Consider the following 22614-nt stretch of genomic DNA (forward strand, 5'->3'; position numbering starts at 1 on the left):
TGCCCAAAACGGAGGCGGAGCTTCACGTGAAAAGATCGTTGCTATTAGGAGCGGATTAACTTCTTTAATGGTTGATCACATGCAGAATCCCCTTGAAAAAGAATGCAAAAGCAAAACAAAAATGAAAAAACAAAGCTACATTTACACTTTGAACACTCTCCCGTCCTCTTTGACCCGGTGTTCTATAGTGATCACTCTCTTGCAGTTAGACTATCAGTAATGTCAGCAACAGTTTTGTTGTTTTTTTGTTTTTTGTTTTGTTTTTGTGTATTTGTGTTTTTTTTAAGCCTCTGTGCTTTCACTTTATCATACTCGTGCGGCTGCCTTTGGCACAAGCTAAACAGCTTGCATAATGTTTGTACATATGTCTGAAGTTCATGTCTGGTGACTGTCCACACCAGACGGTATAAAAAGCCACAACTTATTTTCTTTAGCCTGATGTGGCTAATTGTTTCATATTTTTCAAGATCTTGTGTCTTATTTAAATAAAGTTAGCAGAATCAAAATGTTGTCTCCCTCTACTCATTCGTTAAGCAGGTTCTTTCTGCTTTGAGAGAGCCAGTGCAATGTTTTTGGGGTGTATGTTAGTGCTGTCAATTCCAGGTGCCGCGATTAAAAGTCCTCACCAGGATTTTGCTCAAGCTTGCTAGATTTTCTAATTAGCAATCCAGGTAAAATTAGTGGAATCAACACAATCCAGGAAGCCTGAGCAAAATCCTGGTGAGGGCTTTTAATCGCGGCACCTGGAATTGACAGCACTAGTGTATGTATTAACAACGACACATCAGCTGTGTTTGGGATGTTTAGCTTTTATTAATGTCAGTAATGAAAAGCTTTTAAACAAGTTCATGATGTGGGCAGTCATGGCCTGGTGGTAGGGAACTGGTCTTGTGACCAGAGAGTTCCGGGTTCGATTCCCAGACCTGAGGCCATGACTGAGGTGCCCCTGAGCAAGGCCCTTAACCCTCAATTGCTCACTTGTATAAAAAATGAGATAGAAGTGTAAGTCGCTCTGGATAAGGGCGTCTGCCAAATGCCATAAATGTAAATGTAAATGTGAGAATGTTTGCATGCTGAAAATTGTATCCCATTGAACTTGAAAACTAGATAAAGAAAATCATATAAAGAATATCTCTAAAAGCAATAGAAATTTAATTATTTGGCATAGCAACGCATAGGTGTGTTTAGACCTCAAGAATGATGGAGCTGTGAAGGACCATTTGGTAAATCTTCTAATTTAGTGAATGTCCTGCATAGTTGTAGTAGCATAGTGTGTCCAGCAGATGGCAATAAAATCTAGACCAGAACATAGGAAGCACCTACATGTCACATGATCTGTGTTTATTAGACTGTCAAAAAATAACAATATTCCTGTTTTGACAGGATTTTTGGTTAGATTCTAGGCCTTGAATGTATTTGGCTTGGAGGAAAAAAAAAGTGCCACTGTTTTGCTGCTTAAGGGGGTATTAGTGCAGCTAAACCATGGTCAGTGCAGTTCTTTTGTTCAGTGTTGCAGAACTGATGATGGGTGGGAAAAATCATGCATTTCTGCCTCGCAGAACACTTGCAGCAAAATTGGCATCTGTTAACGGTGCAAATTACTGTGGCAGCATTTAATCTCTCATTTTAGCCTGCAGATTTCAACCGACTTGCCCCCATCATGAATGATGCAAACTCTGAACAATTTATTTGAACCTCCCAATGAAATTGCCCATAGCAGAGATTTTTGGAGAGCAGTGCAGTTTTGCTGAATGCAAAGTGCTTCTGACCAGTGTAAAAAAAATTGAAAAACAATTGCTGCACAAATTAGCCTCTTCTACAGAACACAAAGCTGTTCAGTTCTGTGTGATCACCAGCAAATCACTCAGTTAAATACCGAAGAAGGAATCCGACACCTTAATTGTTCCTTTCAGTGCTGCTTGATGTGAACTATAGTTAATGGGCATTTTGCAGTTTTGCACCATGAATTCATAGACCGTTGCTGTGTTGTAGAAAAATGTGCCATGTCAGGATCTCTTTTGTAGCTGCTTCTTTCGCCACTAGACCCCAGAAGACCTGTGTAAGCTCTACCCTTTCACTCCAGACACTTGCTAGGAAGACTGTAGACCACAAGCTGTTTTCATTGCACCCAGATACAGGACAATCTCTGACTCCTGCACACTACTGACACACAACAAGATCAAAACAGCCAGACGGCAAAGCAGATGCCCTTATTACTGGCTGGAGAGTGGAGGAAAATGTTCAGTTTCCTGGCTAATCTGATTTCCTGTCTCTTGGGATTTGGGGAACCAGGCACTAGGTATGCTGGTCAAGATGCATTAAACGCCATATAGCCATGTTAAATTAATCATGTTCTGCTTACTTAGACATGTTCAAACCTAATAGACAGTGTAAGAGGTGTTTAGGTTGTCATCATTTCTGGTTTAACTAAGAATATTTTTCCCCACATGGTTTTGGTTTTCATTTTGGTGCTAGATTTGAGCTTTTGGTTTTGTTTTACTTAGTACATTTACTGCCTTTTCCCAAATGAAATCCAGTAATGAAATATGTTATCAGAAAAGAACGAGACTGGGAGATTATGGGGCCATATATGCTACCAAATTTCACATGATGCAGAAAAACCATTGGTTGTGGAGAGCAGGTCCTCCCAGACCAGTAATCTTCTCCTCTGGGAAGGACCCATGCTTCGCCCCAGCACATCACACAGCAACAGGGAGACAAGCTGCTCTGCTTGGTTTAATGCCCCGAGGAAGGTTTTAGATCTCTAATCCAACAGAAGATATTTTCCAGGTTCCGTTCCTGCCTCGTCACATGGCCTTGAATCTCCTAATCCATGAAGCCCTACAGCTGTGTGTGCATTATCCACACTCAAGCCTAAAGAAAGCCATGGAGCTCTGGGGGTCTGGAGCAGGCTGGTGAGAAGCGAGGGCTTGCCGTGTTTGTGTTTACAGAGATACTTATGTAGGTGTTTAGGCGGCCGTTGTACATGTGAGGAAATACATTTCCAGCTGAACAAGAGAAATGAAGTTGAGGTTGGCTCCATTAAATACAGAAAGGCGGGGGGGGGGGGGGGGGCAGTCACGTGATCATATTTTGAACCTTACGATATCAATTTTTTAAATCAATGGACGTTCAAATAACATAATAAGAAAGCTTCTTAACAAAATTGTTTTTGGAACGGTATTTTTAAAATTATATTATAAACGTTTGGCACTATCGGGCAAACGAAACCTTGACCATTTTTTTTTACTGAATTACATCCATGATCATTTCTCTATCATTACGGCTCGGTGCATGTTGACGGGAATTAAGTTAATTAAGACTCCTAATCGGCCCCTCTTGTTATCCCGCGCGCATCATCTCGCGCCCAGGGGACTAAGTGGGTCAGGTGCGTAACCATGGAGATGAGTTGGGCTGCTCTTGCGCCGCGCGGCGCCTTGAAAACGCGCTACAGCCGCTCCTGAGTTCAGTGGCTTCCTCGCGCGCAGTCGCTCCGCTGCTGTCCGTCCGCGCGTGCAGCTCTGCGAATCCCCGTTACACGGGAGCGTCAAAGCACCATCAAACCACAGCAAAGCCCAAATAATGTCATTCACAACGATGCGACAGACACCAAGCATTATTTGACAACTTCCGAAAATCCCGTGCGTGAGATCCGTCCTGCTCGTACCGGTGAGTATGCGCTTCTTCTGCACGTCGGGTCCATCAAAGAATCCATCCTGCACACTCGAGTGTTTATTATGATGTTGTCACTATGCACGTATCGGATGTAAAACGAAGAATGCAGTAAACTATAAAATGTCTTGCATGCATGCTATTTCACGGAGGGATTTATATTGAATAATGTGTCTTGCCTGATCCCAGTTGCTCAGTGATGCTACGGTGCACAGCAGCCTGCTCGGTACCGGTGTCATGTCGGATACCTGCTCGTGTTCGCAAATTCTGTGTTTTTCCACAGATACTTGCTGCGTCTGATTTCATTTGTCTCGGTTCCTCTGAGCTTAGCGCGTTGTCGCCTTATGTTTTCGTGCTGAATTCAATTAAGTTGATCGGTATAGGAAATGCATGGTGTGCAATCGAACATAAGACATTCACTTAATCTTCGATCACTGGTGTAATTTTCCTCTCATATTTGAGAGGAATTAATGATTCAAAAATTTGCGCGAGCAGTTTTCTAACATCTTGTCCCTTTTATTATAACCGTTTTAATTATAGGTGGGCTGACACTGTATTGGATATTCCTTGTTGTATATATGTAAAAGAATGATCAGATAAATGGATTTTCTTTCATGAGTAAAGAACAGTATGAGGGTTAGGATGCCATCGTTTATAAACGGCTCGAGTATCTAGTACAACTGCCTCTCTGTCTTCTCTCTCTGCTAGTTAACTGAATTTAGGGGAGAGGTTCTTGCTTTCTGAACCGATTACCCAATTTTTAGCACTAGACCTTCTGATGGCCTCCTGTAGAACTACAGTTATTTTGTAGGGTTTCACTGCAGTCCTATAGCAGCGACACTGTAGGTAAACTTGAACCATTACTGTGGGTTGTGTATGATTATCCATCATGTTAATGCTAAGCTTATAGTAACAGCACTGGCTTGCTGTCAGTGTCTACACTTTTTGCATGCTGAAGTGGCTGCTTCCTGCTCAAGCAAAGACTTGTGTGTGAGTAAATATAAAAACATCCTTTATCCACCTTTTAAACACTCTTAAACACACATGTTCCTGCTTTCGAATCCCTGCTCACTGAAGCACAGTTGCCCCAAAGAGCTACAGACGTTAATGCTAATGGCATACTTTCTCTGATATCTGAACTCCATCCACTTCATGTACTGCATAGTGTATGTGTTCTGTAAATCACAGTGAAGGATCTCTACTAAGAACTGAGGGTCCTGTGTTGAGTAAGCTGACCTAAACAATCACCAATCACCAGGTTGCTTCTCTGCCTGGCTTCTGGGGCAGCCTGTGGTTTCAGGTCATCACTGTTGGCAAACGCAGTCAGTTTTAAACACTGTCTGTGAAGAGGCAAGGTGTGCCCATGTCATTTGAACTCGTGACCTGTCTCAAGAGCACAAGCAGTGTTCATACAGCCTTATTACCAAACGTCTTTTTGGCTCATGTCACCTATATCTCAGTATAAGGAGAAGCACTGAGAAATTTCGGACTGACTGTTGGACTGCTTCTGGAAACATTCTGGTCTTCTTCTGCCTTTTTCTTCCCCTTTATCTGTCCTCCATCTCTTGTTACGACTGTCCAGCCCCCCTCCCCCACCTTAATTAGTCTAATATGCAGCTAATTTTGAGTTGAGGGAGGTGGGTAATAAGCTCATCAGTCTGATTTGGCCATTGCTGAGATTCCTCAGTCATGTGAGTCCTGCACCTCCACCAATCATATGTTGGACTCCTCAGTCATGTGACAGTTCTGCTCCTCCACCAATCATATGTTAGACTCCTCAGCTATGTGATGGCCCCTCCCCTCCTCTGACCATACATTACACTCCTTTCCTGAGCACTTCTTTTGAACTCCATTGGACTCTTTTTCTGATTTCTAAGGTGGATTCAGTTACTGGTTGAGCTATTGAGGTTATATTGTCAACGAATTCTGACTTTTTCTTCCTTGTGTGTGATTTTTTTCCCTTCTTTTTGTATATTAGTACCTTTTCTATTTGTTACTATTCTTGCTTTCAGTTTTCTTAAAGACTTTTTTTTTTGTTGTGACTGTTTCAAGTTCAAGTCATTATTAGCAAATGCTATTTCAAGTATTGTGAGTGTAGAGTAGATGTGGTGACAGTAAGTCAAGTCAAGTAGTAAGAGAACCATTATCAATAATGAATAATAAAGATAACAAAGGTGCTAATAAAAAACAAACGGTAAGATAGTACTTAAGTTTTTGTACTCCACTCCCCGTGTGCACATGTACGCTGGACTTTCATCTGTTCTCTGGGCTCACAGGTTAAACCCTGCTGGAGTGCATTCAGGCCTGGAGGAGCAGCCCCCCAGCTCCAAACAAATCACTCCAAACAAATCACTCCAAACAAATCACTCCAAACAAATCACTCAGAGGAGCGGCACGCCTTTGAAATGAAAATCAAATGAGAACAACACGCGCTGGGGTTTTTATCATAGCAATGAGTTTGGCTTGGCCTCGTGTGCGTGCCGTCCAAAGAGCCTTAAGTGGAGGTGAGTATGAGATCAAAGGGCCCCATCCAGGGCACAACACTGTTCTGTTTCCCCATAATCTCTCGCTCTTCGATCTGATGAATATGGATGAGCCATGTGTTCGTGCCCATGCCACAGACCATCCGGTCATGTCCACTTCCACGAATGGAAGAACATGAGGAAGAAACCCAGACAGGAGCCCAGCTCAAAGACGACAATGCACAGTGTCTGCTACAGTACTGCAGTAACAGTGTCAGGCCACCAGGGGCTGGGTGTGCCTGCTCAACCCCAGACTCAAAAGGCTTCTGGTCAGCATCCCACCAGAGACATGCTCTGTCTGAGTGTGTAGACGGCTTTCAAAACGCATGGCAGACCTGCCTAGACCTGATTCTTCCGACCTCCTGCTCCTCACGAGAGGAGCCCAAATCTGTTTGAGGTGAAGACGTTGTCGTTAGTCACTGCAAGAAACAGACTGGACCATTTGTCACCAGCCCGTTAACCCACTTACCTTCACAGAGTCGTCTTCACCCGGGTCTTCTCTGGCCAGGCACATCTCTTAGTTTTCAGTTAATTGTGGCAGAGATGAGACAAATTGAATTACCTCCTTGAAATTACTTTCACAGAAATGCCACCTTGGATCGTTGTGATCAGCCCCGTTCCCGGTTTAATGAGGAAATAGTTTTCCTCCAAAGCTGGCAGGCTGGGAGACATTTAACACCTTTCAAATGAGTTCCAGTGGGAGGACAGAACTAGCCGGTCCACACTATAATACAGTTCACTTTTATGAAGGTGACATGGTGTCCTGACTTAACACTCACAAATTCCAGTTTTATCAAACCTTAGCTGTATTTGTTTCAAAGTAATAGATGAACTGTTCATTTCAAGGTTAAAATTGTTTAATTAATTAAGACACTTAAAGATTTGATGTTAAAGTTATGTACTTATTCAGGAAAACGCTTTTGATATCTGATGATGTAGTTAAGAAAAAAGCAGGCAGCTCTATTGGAATGGGGTTGTGTGAAACCTCTGAACAGAAGGACCTCTCTGCCTCTCTGTGTCTTCGTGTCAGCTTGTCGAGCCCTGGTTCCTGTGAAGGACTTGCACAAGGACTAACACACACTGACACGTACACTAGCGCTGAACCCAAGCCCTCCCAGGCGAACTCCATGGTAAGATATTTGTCATGGCAGTGTGAACGGAAACTACATCAGATATCAGATTTCCTGTTCAGTCTTGCACACAGCCTGTGATTCCTGAAACACACACACACACACATTTATGTTGAGTGAGAGCTGAGTGGTTGCAAACACCAGGTATGGACGTTCAGCTCACAGCAGGTGTGTCTGGGCTTTCTCTCAAATATGCTGTGTCATTGCAAGAGTAATGCAAAACATTTTACATAAACACACACATAACATTAACATACTTGTTATTGACCATGTTCCATTGTTTGAACATGAAGAAATGTGTTTCTCTGTCACAGACTTACATTGATCAATTGCACCCCAGACCACTGTGTTTATTATTGGCACACACTCTGAGGTAACCCAGCACTATCTGTGTTTTAGTTTAGGGAATGTTGACAGTCGAACTTGTAGACATTTTCCCCTGTGTTAATAGCCGGCACCGGATGACAGAGGATTGTACAACAGAGGCCGAGTATGACAAATAAAGGCAATGTGTAGAGCAGGTCCTGTGGGGAGCGGGGAGAGATGGAGGGAGAGAGAGAGGGGGGGGGGGGAACTGAGAGGGAGTTGGAGAGTTAAACAAGGAGGATTAGAAAGAAAAAGAGAGTGCACAAGAGCAAGGGAGTGAGATGTGTGTTGGAGGCAGCTCATTAGCCAGAGTGAACACACCAAACTCCTGCTGTGTGTGATGTCTTCCTTTCACCCCCTCTTCTCCCTCATTTTTCTCCGTCCTTCCCAACCCCCCCCCCCCTTTTTTTAATCTCTCGGGTGGATAATAGAATTATTCTCTGCTCCTCCCACTTGGCTATCCTCTGTTCCCTTCCATATCTCCCTTTCATTCTTGTTTTCTCTCGCTTTCTCTCATTTCTTGTGGAGAGGTGGATATTGTTCTCCTGGGGCAGCAGGAGCGTCTCGAGCTTAAGCAGAAACACACACAATCATTTTAGAGCTCAACCAGTAAATATCGGCATTATCTTTTTTCTCTCTTTTTTTGTACATTGTTCAATGTCTCATTCTGTCTCTCTCAATGCAAATTTTCTGCCATTCTTCTTTTAAAATGGACAACATCTTGATTATGTTGTTTATGTTTTGGTCCTTTAAGCCATTTACTCTATTAGTGACTGATGCATGTCCATAAGTTAAAGGTTATATTTTAGTCCTACTTTCAAAGAGGCCATTTTCTCAGGAAAACACTGAAGGAGAGATTGCTAAAATGTATCTAAAACCATTATTTCCCTTGAGTGGTAATCCCAGCTGTGACCACTTCTTATCCTCGTGGTATCATGTAGGTTTGAGAGGCTTCCAGTTTGTCTTCACAAATATGACAACCCTCTGTACAGAATGTGACTGTCGAGACAGAGACAGGGACAGAAAGAAAGTGAGAGGAGACTGAGCAGAAAGAGTGACAGTACTCCGTGTGTATGTATTTCTGATCACTGAAGAGTGCATGAATATTTAATGCTCACTTGGGGTGTGGATTTTAATTTTGGCATTAGAATAAGGCAATTAGAGGAGAAGAAAAGGAACACATTTAATGTTCATAAACCAGGACTTTTCTTTTATAAAGACTTAATTTCATTAAGGGTTCCTCTTGAAGACTTGTGTACTTAAGAACAATGTGCGTTTGTGTGTTTATGGCCAAGTTTATGGTCACATCTAAGGTTATTACTTTTTAACGCAGTAAGAAAAATACAGCGGAGAAGAAGTAGACATAAATGTCTAGAGACTAATGCCTACATTTCCTCTAGTTCACTTTCTGGTTTTCCCATAGCACACTCCGCTCCAACTCTCCTTCCATAGCCCCTAAAGTCCAGTAAAATTTGCTTCCATAGTCCATTAAATCCTGTGAAATCTCCTTCTATAACCCATTAACATGCAGTGAAATCTCCTTCCATGGCCCATTAGGGTCAGTGAAATCTACCATAGCACATTATCATCCAGTGAAATCTCCTTCCATTTCACAAAACCTTTCAGCAAAATCTCCTCCTACAGTATAACACCTTAACATCCAGCACAATATCCTTCCCAGTTCTATTAACATCCAATCAGATCTCTCCCCATGGTCCGTGATGAGGACTTAGTGAAGGGTATAACCCCTTTCCTCTGTCTCCCTGCAGCCCCAGGGCACTCCCCCCTGCCGAGAGGCTTGTGCGGAACCATGATGCTCAGCAGCTCGGTGGAGGTGTCCGGCCCCGGCGGGGGGATGAGCGTGACGGCTTCCCGCAACGTGGTGCGCAGTTCCAGCATCAGCGGCGCCATGTACAGCCTGGAGAAAAGCCCCAGCAGCACGGGCCCCGACATGTCCACCACCACGGCCGGCGTCGTCGGAAACAAGAAGCGTCGTTCCAGTCTCGGAGCCAAGATGGTGGCCATTGTGGGGCTGTCACAGTGGAGCAAGAGCACGCTACAGCTAAACCAGCCAGGTGAGGGACCGTGGCCGCATAAGTGTTTCTATTGGTTATTCTGCCTCAGTCTGATGACTTAGCTTGGTGTCTTGGTGAGTGTAGCACTTTCTGGAGTACATTTGGTTTAACAAGTAAGGTAATGAGCATTGTTCAGACTGAACATGCTGAAATCATCACCTCAAACTTACCTCAAATTACATGCAGTAAATAAACAAGAACACTGGCAAAAGACTGGCTTAATTATGTCTGTCCCTCTGTTTTTTAACCTTGCAATGCTTGTTTATCCATTTTTATAGGTAATAATATGTCATGCAGCGTAGAAACCAAGTCAGGAAATTTGTTTGAGATTACTTTAACATCTAACATTTCAATTTGGGACAAGAGTTTAATGATTTTGCACAGTGCTCAGTGCTAATCGGTGGATGGATTTCTCATTCATGTTAACTACATAGCCCTTATAGATTGTAAAATTCCAAATGTATCTTAACACCAAACATATTTTGGCTGATGAACTACATTTAAGGTAAGGGGTAAAGTTGCGCAAATTGGGTTTCTTGCCAAAGTATTTCTGTAAACCTTGGTTTGGCATTTTCATGATGCATGCACTTTTCTCTAGTCCTTTACATCCCCAGTTCTCTGCCTGAGTTTCTAGCTCTGAGTTAGTGGCGTGCTCCTCGGCCGCGTGCTTCTCCGCGCTCTTGTCCTTTCCTCCGTCAGGGCTGCGTGAGCAGGTCAGTGTGACTCTGACACTCACAGCTGCTGCTCTGCCTCGTTATCTCCCCCCTTTCTCCCTTTTCCTCTCACCCTAGCAGCCATTCTTTCTCTCCTTCTCTTCTTTCTTCCTTCCGATAGTCCCTTTCAAGTTTATTTTCAGAGAAGTTGGAGCGGACCTTTCCCGTTATGTCTTTATGTTTATTTTGAGATGTGTCACGAGGCTGTGATGTGCAGAGCTGACCATTCAGCACTGCGGCAGCGGTTTCCCACAATGCTTTGTGGCAAGGCTGAGTGTAGACTCACGATAGGCTAGCTATTCAGCTCTGTAGTAGCTACTCAAACTACTGAAATTGAGGTTTTTTTTTAACCACAATTCAGTGCGTCTCCTAGAATCTTGTTCATCTCTTTAACCAGGTTGGCCACGCTTTGATGGCACCGCAGGATGTTCATATGTAGCGGGTGTGCTACTCTGACTCAGGTCCTGCCCAGCTCAAATGAGTCACGCAGGGTGTGAGTGTTGTGCAGCAGTAGATTAACCTTGGGTTCTCCTTGGCATTAAATTCCACTTTTGGGATTGGTCTGTGTAAAAGAGAAGATCTATGTGTTTCACCTATGCTGAACACTTATTGATTGGAGGGTGGTGGGGTTGTTGCTCTGGTTTGACTCCTCTTGTGTGGTCATACTGGCAGGGATACTGGTAAGACTCCTGCACTGTAAAACTTTTCATCTTCACCAACAGCATCACATTTAGAGGCAACAGTGATAACCGATCCACTAGTGAAGTGTGACCCACTGTTTTAATTAGAGTGAGTGAGTGAGTGAGTGAGAGAGAGAGAGAGAGAGAGAGAGCAGATGATGAAATCAAAGAAAGAAAAAAGAGTCTTTAATTTAGTCTTCAATAGATGTATCAGTTTTTAAATCTAGTTTCCAAGACCTTACATACACTACTCACAAAAAGTTGGAGATATTTGATTTCAGGTGAAATTTCAGGATGAATCTAAAATGTACTCTTAACCTTTACAGGTGAATGTAATTTGAGCTTCTCTAAATATCTGAATGCATATGTTCAATGTTTCAGTACATTTTCCACTTTTTCACTTGCTGTTCTCTAACAAGGAGCTTAACGGCAAAATTTACAACTGGGTATTTGATCCATGAATCGATCAATAGTTTTCCTTGTTCATTTTGAATTGGTATAAAAACAGTCCCCTTCATCATGCTGCTCACATTTTGACATCATAAGACCAAGACAACACCTAACAATTGATCTACAGTCTCTCTCCGTTGTGAAGCTTCCAACAGGATGTTCTCAGATGGCAGTGGCCACTGAGCTTAGAGTGTCACAGAGAGTCATCAGCAGGCTGCAAGAGAGAAACAGAGAGACTGGAAGAGTCACAGAAAGTCATAGAAGTGGACGTCCTTTGACCGCATCTCACACCGATGACCACTTAATTGTGAACAGTGCCCTGCGTAACCGGATGATGAGTGCCACACGACGCCAGGCACATTTAAGGGAGGGGAGAGGCACCCAAGTGTCATGTTGGACAATTCATAACCATTTACATCAGAGTGATCTGAGTGATAGACGACTCAGATACCTGACCACACCACCGTCATCGTCTTGCATGGACCAGGGAGCATTTACGCTGGACAAGAGACCAGTGGGCCTCAGTGCTGTTCACTGATGAAAGTCAATTCACACTAAGCAGAAATAATGGCTACCAATGATGTTGGAGACGTCAAGGAGAGTGCTATGCATCAGCTGCTCTTGTCACCAGACGAACCTTTGGTGGTGGTGGTGGTGATGGTGGTGAGGACAGGTGTGTCTAATCAATACAGAACGACCCTACACTCTGTGACAACCCCATACTACTTGAATAACATAATTAATCCAGTCATTGAGCATCTGCAGGAACAACACAGGCCTTATTTCATCTTCATAGATGACAACGCACCAGCTCATTAAGGTCACATCGTTAGGGAATGGCTGGTGGAGCCTGGGGTACTTTAAATTGAGTGGCCTGCACTTTCTCCAGACCTGAAACCCATAGAAAACCTATGCGATCAACTGAATTACCATGTAGAGGCTCATAACTCTGTTCCCCAGAACCTCAATGACCTGAGGGCTGCCTTTTAAGAAGAGTGGCATGCCATAACTCAGAAGATAATAAGTCAATTGAGATGCATGAGACGTCATTGTCAAACTCTAATTGATGCTCAAGGGTACATTACAACTTATTAAGACATTTGACATTTTTTGTTTAGGTATATCAACACAAATTTCAATTGTTTGAAATAAGGAAATCACCATTGCATTGCTCTACCTTAATGACCTACTTTCTTGATAAAATATAATTAGAGCATGAACTTTTTGTTTTTCATAAATTTCCCCCTAAAGCCAAACATCCCAAACTTTTTATGAGCAGTGTATGTACAAGAACTCTGCCATACATCACTTCAATATAGGATCATGCAAGGAGAGATCATACATGTAGGAACGGCAGCACAAACGCCGTATTGGTAGGCAGATGCTGGCTGTTAAGAGGTTTTGGAGCGAGTGCAAACCGTGTCATTAGGAAGGGTGTTGTTCAGTGTGTTGTAATGGTCTGTCCAGCCACCACGCTCCGCAGTGATGCACCCCACCATCAGCAATGCGGGGCCTGGCCATATGGGAGATGATGAAACGAATGCAGAGAAGGTTAACACAGAGTCCTTTGTTTTCATTACTAAAGGGCTAAGGCTTAAAATAATGTTCATTTTTGTGCACAATACTCTACAAACTCATGGCACCCCTGCCTGGCACCAGACCCCATTAAAGACCCAGAAGCAGCATTGTGTCTGTTCTCTAAGTACTTCCAAATTCAAACTTAAACCGCTTTATTTCCTGAAAATATAATTAACAACTACTGCCAAAATATGTATTTTCTTCTCTCTGCTTTTTGTTCTATCTCTTTTTCAGTCTGTCTATCTATGTGTTTTTACTCTGTGTCTGCTTGTGGCTGGCTGACCTTTTCAGACTGCTCTCATCTGCACCCCTCTCACCCCCACCCCAACCCCCCATGGGCTGGCATGGGTTGGGGGTAAGGGCAGGTAGCAGCGCTGTGTGGGCTGTTTGTCTGGTACATCGATATGCCACTCCAAATCCTGTCTGCACATTACTGTCTTTAATATGAGCAAAGATAAGGTTAAATCGAGAAACAAGAATTGTTTGATTAAGTGCGCTCGGTTCTCGGTTTCCGTTTTTTGGTCGCTTCTAAAAATTTCTATTCGCTTCATGATTACAAAAGGATATACGTCACAGTTCAAGGCTTGGTAGATGATTACCCAAATCATCTATTGCAACTGCAACCATAACCTCGAACACACTACCTGTTATCTCGTACTACTTTGGCCTAGCATGTTATAGCTTGCAGACTCCCCTTTATCAAAATGAAATGTACACTATAGTTTCTCGGATGCGGGTTGGCCATAGCTGTCACTACATAGGTAACTAGATGTAGATTTATGCAGTATTTTGGAATGCTGTTTTTATTCCACGGTCGCGGTTGACACAAATATTCAACGTTTCTTTGGCTTTGAATGGTAAATGTTATTATCTGTTAGTGTTTGAATTGCTTGATTTAACCTTCTCTTTGCACTCTCATATTAAAGACAGTAATCTCACTCCATACCTGAGCATTAAAAAAGAGAACTGAACAAAGGTATGAGTATAGGCATGCGTTTCCCTCCCGTGGGCCGTTGAAGTCACCTGCACTGCACAAATGCACGTACAGTGTTTTTCTCACTCCAAACATACCTGCTTCATCAGCTCAATAAGAATCTCTTCATGAGAATAAAATAGGAGATTCAGAGCAGGGTGAACTCTGAATAATACAGTGCAGAGGTACAGTATGACGGGGACCAGACACTGAACGTGGAGCCGTGAGGTGAAATGCCAGAGAAGATAAAAAATGGCAACAACAGTTGGGAGTTAAAGAGAGAGGCTTACCTCATCTTTCTGGGTCAGTACCAGGAGCATATGGATGCATGCCCCCCCGTAGCACAACACCTTCTCACTCAGCTCCCTCTGTCAGCCGTCCACCTCAGTTGCCACGGCGACAGCAGGGGTGGGGGGGGGGTAGGGCACGTGCCTCCACCGACCCCTCGGCCCTGACGGGCACGCTTGTCGGAAGGAGGTCATCGATGTTCTCGCTGTGGGGGGGGCCCGGCTATCCTCTAAATTTAGACACTCAAAGAGAGAGGTGAGACACAGAGGAAGTGCCTCCGAAATTCAAACCCTGCTTGGCACGCTTTCCACCCGGCAGTCCGGCTGCTGGCCTCATACACCGATGCCTGGGGGTCTGGCTCTTTTGGGGAGTGGGGTCTGAGATGGTTGGTGGGGGGGTGATGGATTGTGGATCTAAGGGCTAACCTGTGAGGCGTGTCCTATGCGCCTGTAAAAAAAAATTTCATTTTGCAAGACATTTTTAAGATACTGATTGTTTCTTCATATAGCTATAAATCTAATATTCACTCCATTACTGTAGTCCAATGTACACAGTTTTTTATAGCAAATTATTAACTCACAAATGTCTAGCTTTGATAACTGAAGTAGTTTTTGTGTATTTTAATATTTATTTTGCTCTGCACCATCTTTAAAAACCGCAACACTTTTCATGAATCCTCTCTTTCCGTCTCTATTCCCCTGTACCTGTTCTCTCTTTGACTCACACAAACACGCACATAACTCTAATGACATCCACAGCTGAGCGTTCTATAAGTATTGCACAGAACTGTTTAACAGGGATGACACATGATGCTCTTGAACCACATTCGTCTATCCCCACATGTGTACCTACACTCACTGCACATTGCATTGCACAAAAGCACCAGCAACCCTTTTATTATACATTTGTATTGCATATTATTCTCTATAACTGGTACAGAGGATATTTTGAGGGCAGTCTCTCTTCATTCTGTTTTTAAACAGACCCTCTTGTCTTCTTCTGCCTGAATTCACTCACTGTGGGTCAGGCGTGTCATCGCACACCAGATGAAAATGCCAATCACCTTATTGATCAGGAAGGTCAGAGGAGGTGGTACTCCATCTCAGCATTCCAGCACTCGCACTGTCACTGAGAGATGTTTAAATTCGGAGGGAGTCCAGTTGGAGAGAGCTCACATTCAAGATGGTAACACAGGGCTGGGCCTCCAGTTTCAGCATGTGAAGTGTGCTTGTTATGTGTTTGTTCTGTTTGTCCCATGTTCATAAATTGCTGGTTTAGTCATCTATGAGTATTATGTCATGGAAGGAAACGCATTATCCCCTTGTTTTTAATGGCTTCCATGAAACGAATGGATGCCTTCCCAGTTCTGACTTCACCGTTCCATCTCTTCAAGTAAGTGTAATGTTCTGAACTATTGCCATAATAAAGATGCGTTTGTGGAGGAATAGGACAGGTTCTGTTGAGACAGACCTCATTTCTGAGGGTTCTCGTTATATTTGCTTGAGGAACAGGTGCAGCAGGGGGAATGACATTTCTTTTCGGAGTTCGGGGTTTATTCAAGGCTATTCCGAGCGAGCGGAGGAGCGGGCGTGCAGTTTTGGGCCTGTGTGCGGTGACTCACCCGCCCACCGCTCCAGCCCTGATCTCCCGGTGAGCTCTGAGTGCCTAAAAAAAAACTTACACACGGCCATTTGCACAAGACTCTGAACTGAACCTCTTGCTGGAGCTTAAAGTGTTAACCTGATACATGCCTGATATTTCTGTCTATCTTTATAGCAAACAAACATTGCATCCAAACCCAGTGGACCATGTGCAGTATGAGCAGGCTGTAGCTGTGTGGCTGTGTATGGTTCATGTATCGAGCTGTGTGGTTGTGTATGGCATGTACAGAGCTGTGTGGTTGTGTATAGATCATGTATAGAGCTGTGTGGTTGTGTATGGATCATGTACAGAGCTGTGAGCTTGTGTATGGTTCATGTATAGAGCTGTGTGTTGATGTACTGTTCATGCACAGAGCTGTGTGTTAATGTAGACAAGCCTCCCTGTTACTGAGTGTGTGGTCACCCTCGATGCCGCATGCTGTCTTACAGAGGACACTCCCTCAGTCCGAGGCAAGAGGCACAGCTTCTGAGCCTTTAGACTGAGCCAAGTTGTGGGAGAGTGCATTAGGTGAATGTCTTAGCTCAGAGGGCACATCTTTAAACACACAGCAAGTGTGGACTTAAGAAAAGGCACTTCAGATCTTCCTCCTTATGTAATGACTATATCTGGGTCAATAATCAGCACTCAACAGAGAGAGAGGGACAGAGAGATGGAAAGAAAAACAGTTCATTAAGAACTTGATGCACTGATATAGGTTTTATTACTGAAAAGTAATAAATAAATAGTTTAAAGTGAAGACAGTTTGTAATGCAGGCTACATTTGAAGGCATCTACATCCATAATGGGTAAACCATGAAGCCAAAACAATCATTTCCAATGCGGTTTTCTTAGTTTTGTGTATAAAAGGTAATTTGGAAGGTTCCTGCCAAGTTGTTAATTGACTTACTGTGATGTTGGACCATTTGTTTATGCATGACAGAGCTAAGAGGTTCAGTTGATTTTGGATGTGGCATTTGTGTCTGGGGTCTTTTGCTGGTGCCTCTCAACATTAGGACTGGAAAACTGTCAGTGTCAATAGTGCTGGCCAACATTAGGCTGAAAATAGAATACATTAAAACCGTACTTGTGTCAGAATCATTGGTGCATTAAGAAAAATGAATTAAGTAAACTTAGCAATAACAAAAGACCTGGCAAACCACGGCAGACCACATTAGTGCAGGGGCAAAGAATGCTTCTAATCACAAGGAAAAACTTCAGACATTATGCAAACATTATGCAAAATATAAACCTCTGGAATCCCTGACAGAAAGGAGAGCTTACAGCTTGTTAAAAGTACATGAAAAGTAAGATGAATTCTGGAGAAAGATTATAGTTACTGATGACAATAACTGTTACCGGGATGACAGACGACAGCATGTGCCTGGTCCACAGCAGCCCGTCTCACCTGCAGAACCTGATGGCTCGGGGATGTATGGCTGCCTCTGGGACTGGATCGCTCTCCTTCATCGATGATGTGACTGTCAGTGGCAGGATTGATTCTGAAGTGTACATCTTAATTTCAAGCACCTTAACTGCTTAGATTCGACCTTTGCAGCAAGGCAATTATCCACAACATGTTTTCAGGGCCAAGAAATCTGAATCAGAATGAGTTGCTAAGTATTTTACACAAAGGAGGAAACGGTTGTATTTGTGAATGTATGTATAGCAATCAGACTGGCATACTGTACAGAGTCAGTACAATTAATAGGGAATAGATGTAAATACAATATTATAAAATACAGATTTGAAGAGGTTTAAGAAAACAATACTATAAATTGGAATTTTAAATATGTAGATATGAGCAAATTCTGAATCTACCAAGATCCAATTTCATATCAAAAGATGGCATCTGTGATCACCTGACCCCTGGGGAGTATGTCCTGTTACTGAACACAAGTCTGAAGATGAACACACCTTAACAGTCAGAAGACAAAAAGGCTACAATACAGGTCAGGACCACAGGCTGTCACTGATATCAAAGGATTTGCAATTGGATATCAATTTCAGTGGAATAATATAAACATAAACAGTTTTGAGTGCTAAAATTCAAAACCGGACTACATTGCTTTGCCAGTGGTGAATCACTGAAGGAAATTCTTAATTAGACTAAGCTTTATTTATATATTTGTTTGGGAAACTGGGCCATTATAGAATAAAATATCTGACATGCTTGTTAGGTAAATCACCATGGAGCCTCTGTTCTCTAATAACTTTCATTACCTCCAGTAACATAACCATAAACTATAAAATCAGTCAACAAACCCTGCACCCCTTTTGATTTCTGCATTTGCATTGTGAGAACTGGTTGCTTCTTTGCTCTCATTTCTCATTGAAGTGACTCAGGCTGGTCTATTCCTTATTGAGCTGCCATTAAAATAAATGTAACCAGCACAGTTTGTGCTGCAGAGTAGCCAGATTCAGACCAATTATGTATTTCAATGAAACTTGCTGACAGCTATTGATCTTGCAGCTGCGACACCCTCTCAGACGTCATGCCAGTGCTGTGAGGTCTGTTTGCTAGGCCTGGGCCAAGTCAGAGCTGCTTTTATCAGAGGTGGCTGTCTGCCTGCTATCTGTAAAGTCTACGGGATGATACAGGGCTGCGTTAAGCTGTTTTATTGCCTCTCCCCTCCGTCTCTGGCCTTACATGTTGACACGGTTGTGTGGCCTGCCTATATATAATTTCAAACAATCTTGGCTTTTTATTTTCCCTCAGATGTATGGCGGGTCCGTTTCTCTCCTCCCCACCCCTGCGTCTGCGGCTTCCACTTCTGACAATCGTTTCCCGGCGTTTCTCCCGTCCCTCCTCCCCTACGGTGTTCTTTCAGGCAGATGTGGGCCAGAGCAAGCCTCTCCAAAAAAGGGAGTCGTCGCAGTCGTTCAGGACCCGAGGTTGTTCTGAAGTGTCCGTCAGTCTCGAAGTCTCCGTAAAGCAAAAGAAAAGCACAACCAAATCCACAGGGGCCAAGGGCGGGGTGAAAATGAGTCCAATAACAGCATTCACAACAACGCCGGGTGAACTGTAACCCTGTATGTGAACTCCCAGCCCACAGCAAGAGTGTCAAAGTCCCATCTAATTCATCCCAAAGGTGTTCTGTCGGGTTGAGGTCAGAACTCTGTGCAGGCCAGTCAAGTCATGCCAGCCATGTCTTTATGGACCTTGTGTTGTGCACTGGTAGCTCCAAACTGTTCCCACAAAGTTGGGAGCATAGAATTATCCAAAATGTCTTGGTATGCTGCAGCATTCAGAGTTCTTTTCACTGGAACTAAGGCCCAGCTCCTGAAAAACAACCCTGCACCATAATCCACCCCTCCACTAAACTTTACACTTTGCACAGTGCAGTCAGAAAAGTAACGTTCTCCTGGCGACCGCCCAAACTCTGACTTGTCCATCTGATTGCCACTGACCCCGCCAGTTTACGTGGCGTACCACTCCGTGTCTGAGTTGCTGTCATTCCCAAACACTTCCATTTTCTTATAATACAGCTGACAGTGTACTGTGGAATATTTAGAAGCAAGGAAATTTCACGACTTGATTTTCACGATTTGTTGCACAAGTGGCATCCTATCACAGTTCCACACTGGAATTAACTCAGCTCCTGAGAGTGACCCATTCTTTCACAAATGTTTGCAAAAATAGTCTGCATGCTTAATTTGCAGGTGCTTAATTTTATAAACCTGTGGCAATGTAAGTGATTGGAACACCTGATTCTGATAATTTGGATGGGTGAGCGAATACTTTTGTGTATGTTTGAGCAAAACACTTGCTAACTTCACTGGACTGTGCGCCTCTAGGACTAGAGTTTGACACCCCTGGCCCAGATTTCTTGATGCATTTTGGGGAATAGATAACTTAATTTACAAACTTCTATTTACAATCCTTTTTATTTGTCTTGTATGAACTAGCATGAAAATCGGCCATAGTTAAGGTGTTAGTTAGTGTTAGTGAATGTTTAAGTTTAGCTTAGTTTGGGACTTGAATTGGCTCTCATGCTAAAGTAATCGTGGGTTTTAGCTTATTCTCTCTAGTAGTCAGAATACACACCTCTATGCCACATTGGTGGATTTCTAACATGCCACAGGCTCCCATGATCTCTTCTGCTGATTGAAAGAGCAGGTCTGGGAATTCACTTATGAACGCTGTTACAAGTGCACACCCCACTGCAGGCGAGAGCTAAACATAACCCGACTGAGTGACGATGAGGGAAAGACGCACACATTAAGAAAGGCCAAACAGAATGAATCACGCCAAGGAGGTGGTCTGTGTCTCGGGAGAAGATAACTCCCTGAGCCAGGGATCACATTAGGCAGGCCTTTCAGCTCAGTGTGGATGACGAGGCTGTTTACCAGTTCAAATTAAGACTAAGAAAACACAAAGGATTAAACAGAAACACTGTTATGGCTTTCAGTGACAACGTTGGAACCCAGATATACACTGCTGAATGAAAAAATCCAGCCTCGGTCAGTACACATGTAAATTGTGGTATGGAGTGGGTCTGTTTTCCATTTCCACGGCTGTCTGGATGGGGTGCCTTGCCCGTTCTCTGTCTTTTTCTTCCCCCTCTCTCTCTCTGACTCTTTCTCCTTCTCCCTCTATCTCCTTCTGTTTCTCACTCTCTCCATCATGCACTCTCTCTCCGGTTGGCAGTAAAATCATCGCTCAGCTCAGCCTCTCAGCACTCTGAGGGCTACTGTACTGTATGGTGTGCTTTTAACTAATCTGTTGAGTGTATGAGAGAACAGGACTCTCACTGGGGCTGTGATGGGGGAAAATGACACATATGGGGAGTGTTAGTGAGTGTATTTGCAAGGCTATCTCGCACTACCACTGTGGTTATATTACTCCTTCCCTACAGTGCAAGGGCTCCCCGCAAACACACAGATGTGGCGAGTGTGTACCTCTCTCGCATGTAATGCTGAAAGAACACCCTTTGTGTTAGGCTGATTGTCCTACCCTTTATGTTAACTTCAAATGACAGCTAGTGGTTGATGAGAAGAATGAAAGGGATTTTGGGTGTGTGTTTGGGTGTGTGTGGGCACCTCATATGTCTAACTCTTTGCTGCATCAACTGAAAGCTGTCTCTTACCTGAAACTGTGGTAATTTTTTTTATAAATCACTTTAAAACATCTTGATGTTAAAGATCATTAGTCCAAACTGTTCATTTAGTAAATGGGTTGACAAGCAGTGGCTTGTATGTAGTAGCATTCCCCTGTGGTGAGAGCAGGCCCTCTCTAATACTCGCTGATATTACGTTAATGAATCATCTGTCTCTGCCAAAAGCTGGTTGTGTTGTACACCCTGGGGGCAAAGGCCACATATCCACCCACCCTGCTGCCACCTGTGTGTGGCCTACAGCCGATCTCGGCACCTCCAACGGCCTGCCCACATGCCAGGCTTCCGCCTCTACCCACCGCTGGTGGACTGGCGTAAACGTCTGTGCGAGTAGTCTAGGGAAATATGATGTCTGATAATAACCGATGCCTCATGCTCTCGGAGGTCATCGTAAGTGTCAGCTGGGAGAGTGTGATGAGTAAATTGTGACAATCTATTGATTGCCGCCTTGAATCATCAGCTCTAATCTCAGTATGATTCAGACCTGAGCCATGAGAAGGGAACACCAATATGCAAATTCTCCTGACCCCCTCTTTGACCTTGTTTAAAAGACAAGTCCCCCCCCCCCCCCCCCGAGTGATTTATAACTCACATGTCCCTCATTTGTTTTCTCTATATATGGACATGTTCAGAAAATGCATCCTGTTTCCTCAAATGCTTCTGCAGGCTCTTGAAAGCCTTCTCATGTGTCATGAGTGTGTTGATTTAACTGCTTGCGAATTTTGGCCACAAATGATTTGTCAGCCATTGCCTGGTAAACACACACCCAAAAAGCGTGTGAAATGTAAGCAGATTTAGCCGTGTTTAACCCGACGAGCTCCTGCAGGTCACTCCAGAAGTATGTGTGGTTGACCATTTTGTCTGTCTGATGTTGGAAATTTGTCTAATTTTCTTTGTGCAAGCAGGTTTGTTGGTGTCAAGTTCCATAACAAGTGGCGGGAGCTACTGAGGAACGTGTAGTCTGACGGTGCAGTGCTGTATCTTTCAGCCGCCGTGAGGTTACAGTGTAGCATCAAAGGTTTAACCGTAGCAGAGTGCAGGGCTTTTCTGTTTGCTTGGTCTCTTTAGAAGAATTCCACTTAACCTTTGGGTGCTTGGGATGAAAGGGGGGTGAAATCTGTTGTTTTCTTTTACAAAACAAAGTGCTGACATCTTCACGTTTGCAGTTTGTAGACCTAGTGGGTCTACTACACAAACCTATTCCCATCCCATGTGGAAATTCATGCATAGAGCAAAATAAATATCTGCAGATGCTGGTTAGCAAGCATGTAAATAATGCATTTTTTCTCAGTGTCTTTGCCAAAGTCGTTTACTGATGTTGACGGTCTCGTTAACAAGGCCCAAGCTTCCTACTTGCTTGTTCTCCGTGATGTTGCATGGCTAGGCTGAAGCGAGTTGTTATACCGATGTCT

General features: G+C 43.6%; 1 protein-coding gene across 1 annotated transcript in view; it reads left to right on the forward strand.

Moving 5' to 3' along the window:
• The first annotated feature begins 3433 nt into the window (after positions 1-3433).
• Positions 3434-22614, forward strand: part of rims3 (regulating synaptic membrane exocytosis 3) — a 39173-nt gene continuing 19992 nt past the window's right edge. Inside the window, exons 1-2 of the mRNA XM_077008218.1 lie at positions 3434-3669; positions 9460-9765. Coding sequence (XP_076864333.1) covers positions 9501-9765 — 265 coding nt within the window. The 5' untranslated portion in view covers positions 3434-3669; positions 9460-9500. The remainder of the gene's footprint in view (positions 3670-9459; positions 9766-22614) is intronic.

Source organism: Brachyhypopomus gauderio, chromosome 6 (assembly GCF_052324685.1).
Source record: "Brachyhypopomus gauderio isolate BG-103 chromosome 6, BGAUD_0.2, whole genome shotgun sequence".
Taxonomy (NCBI): Eukaryota; Metazoa; Chordata; class Actinopteri; order Gymnotiformes; family Hypopomidae; genus Brachyhypopomus; species Brachyhypopomus gauderio.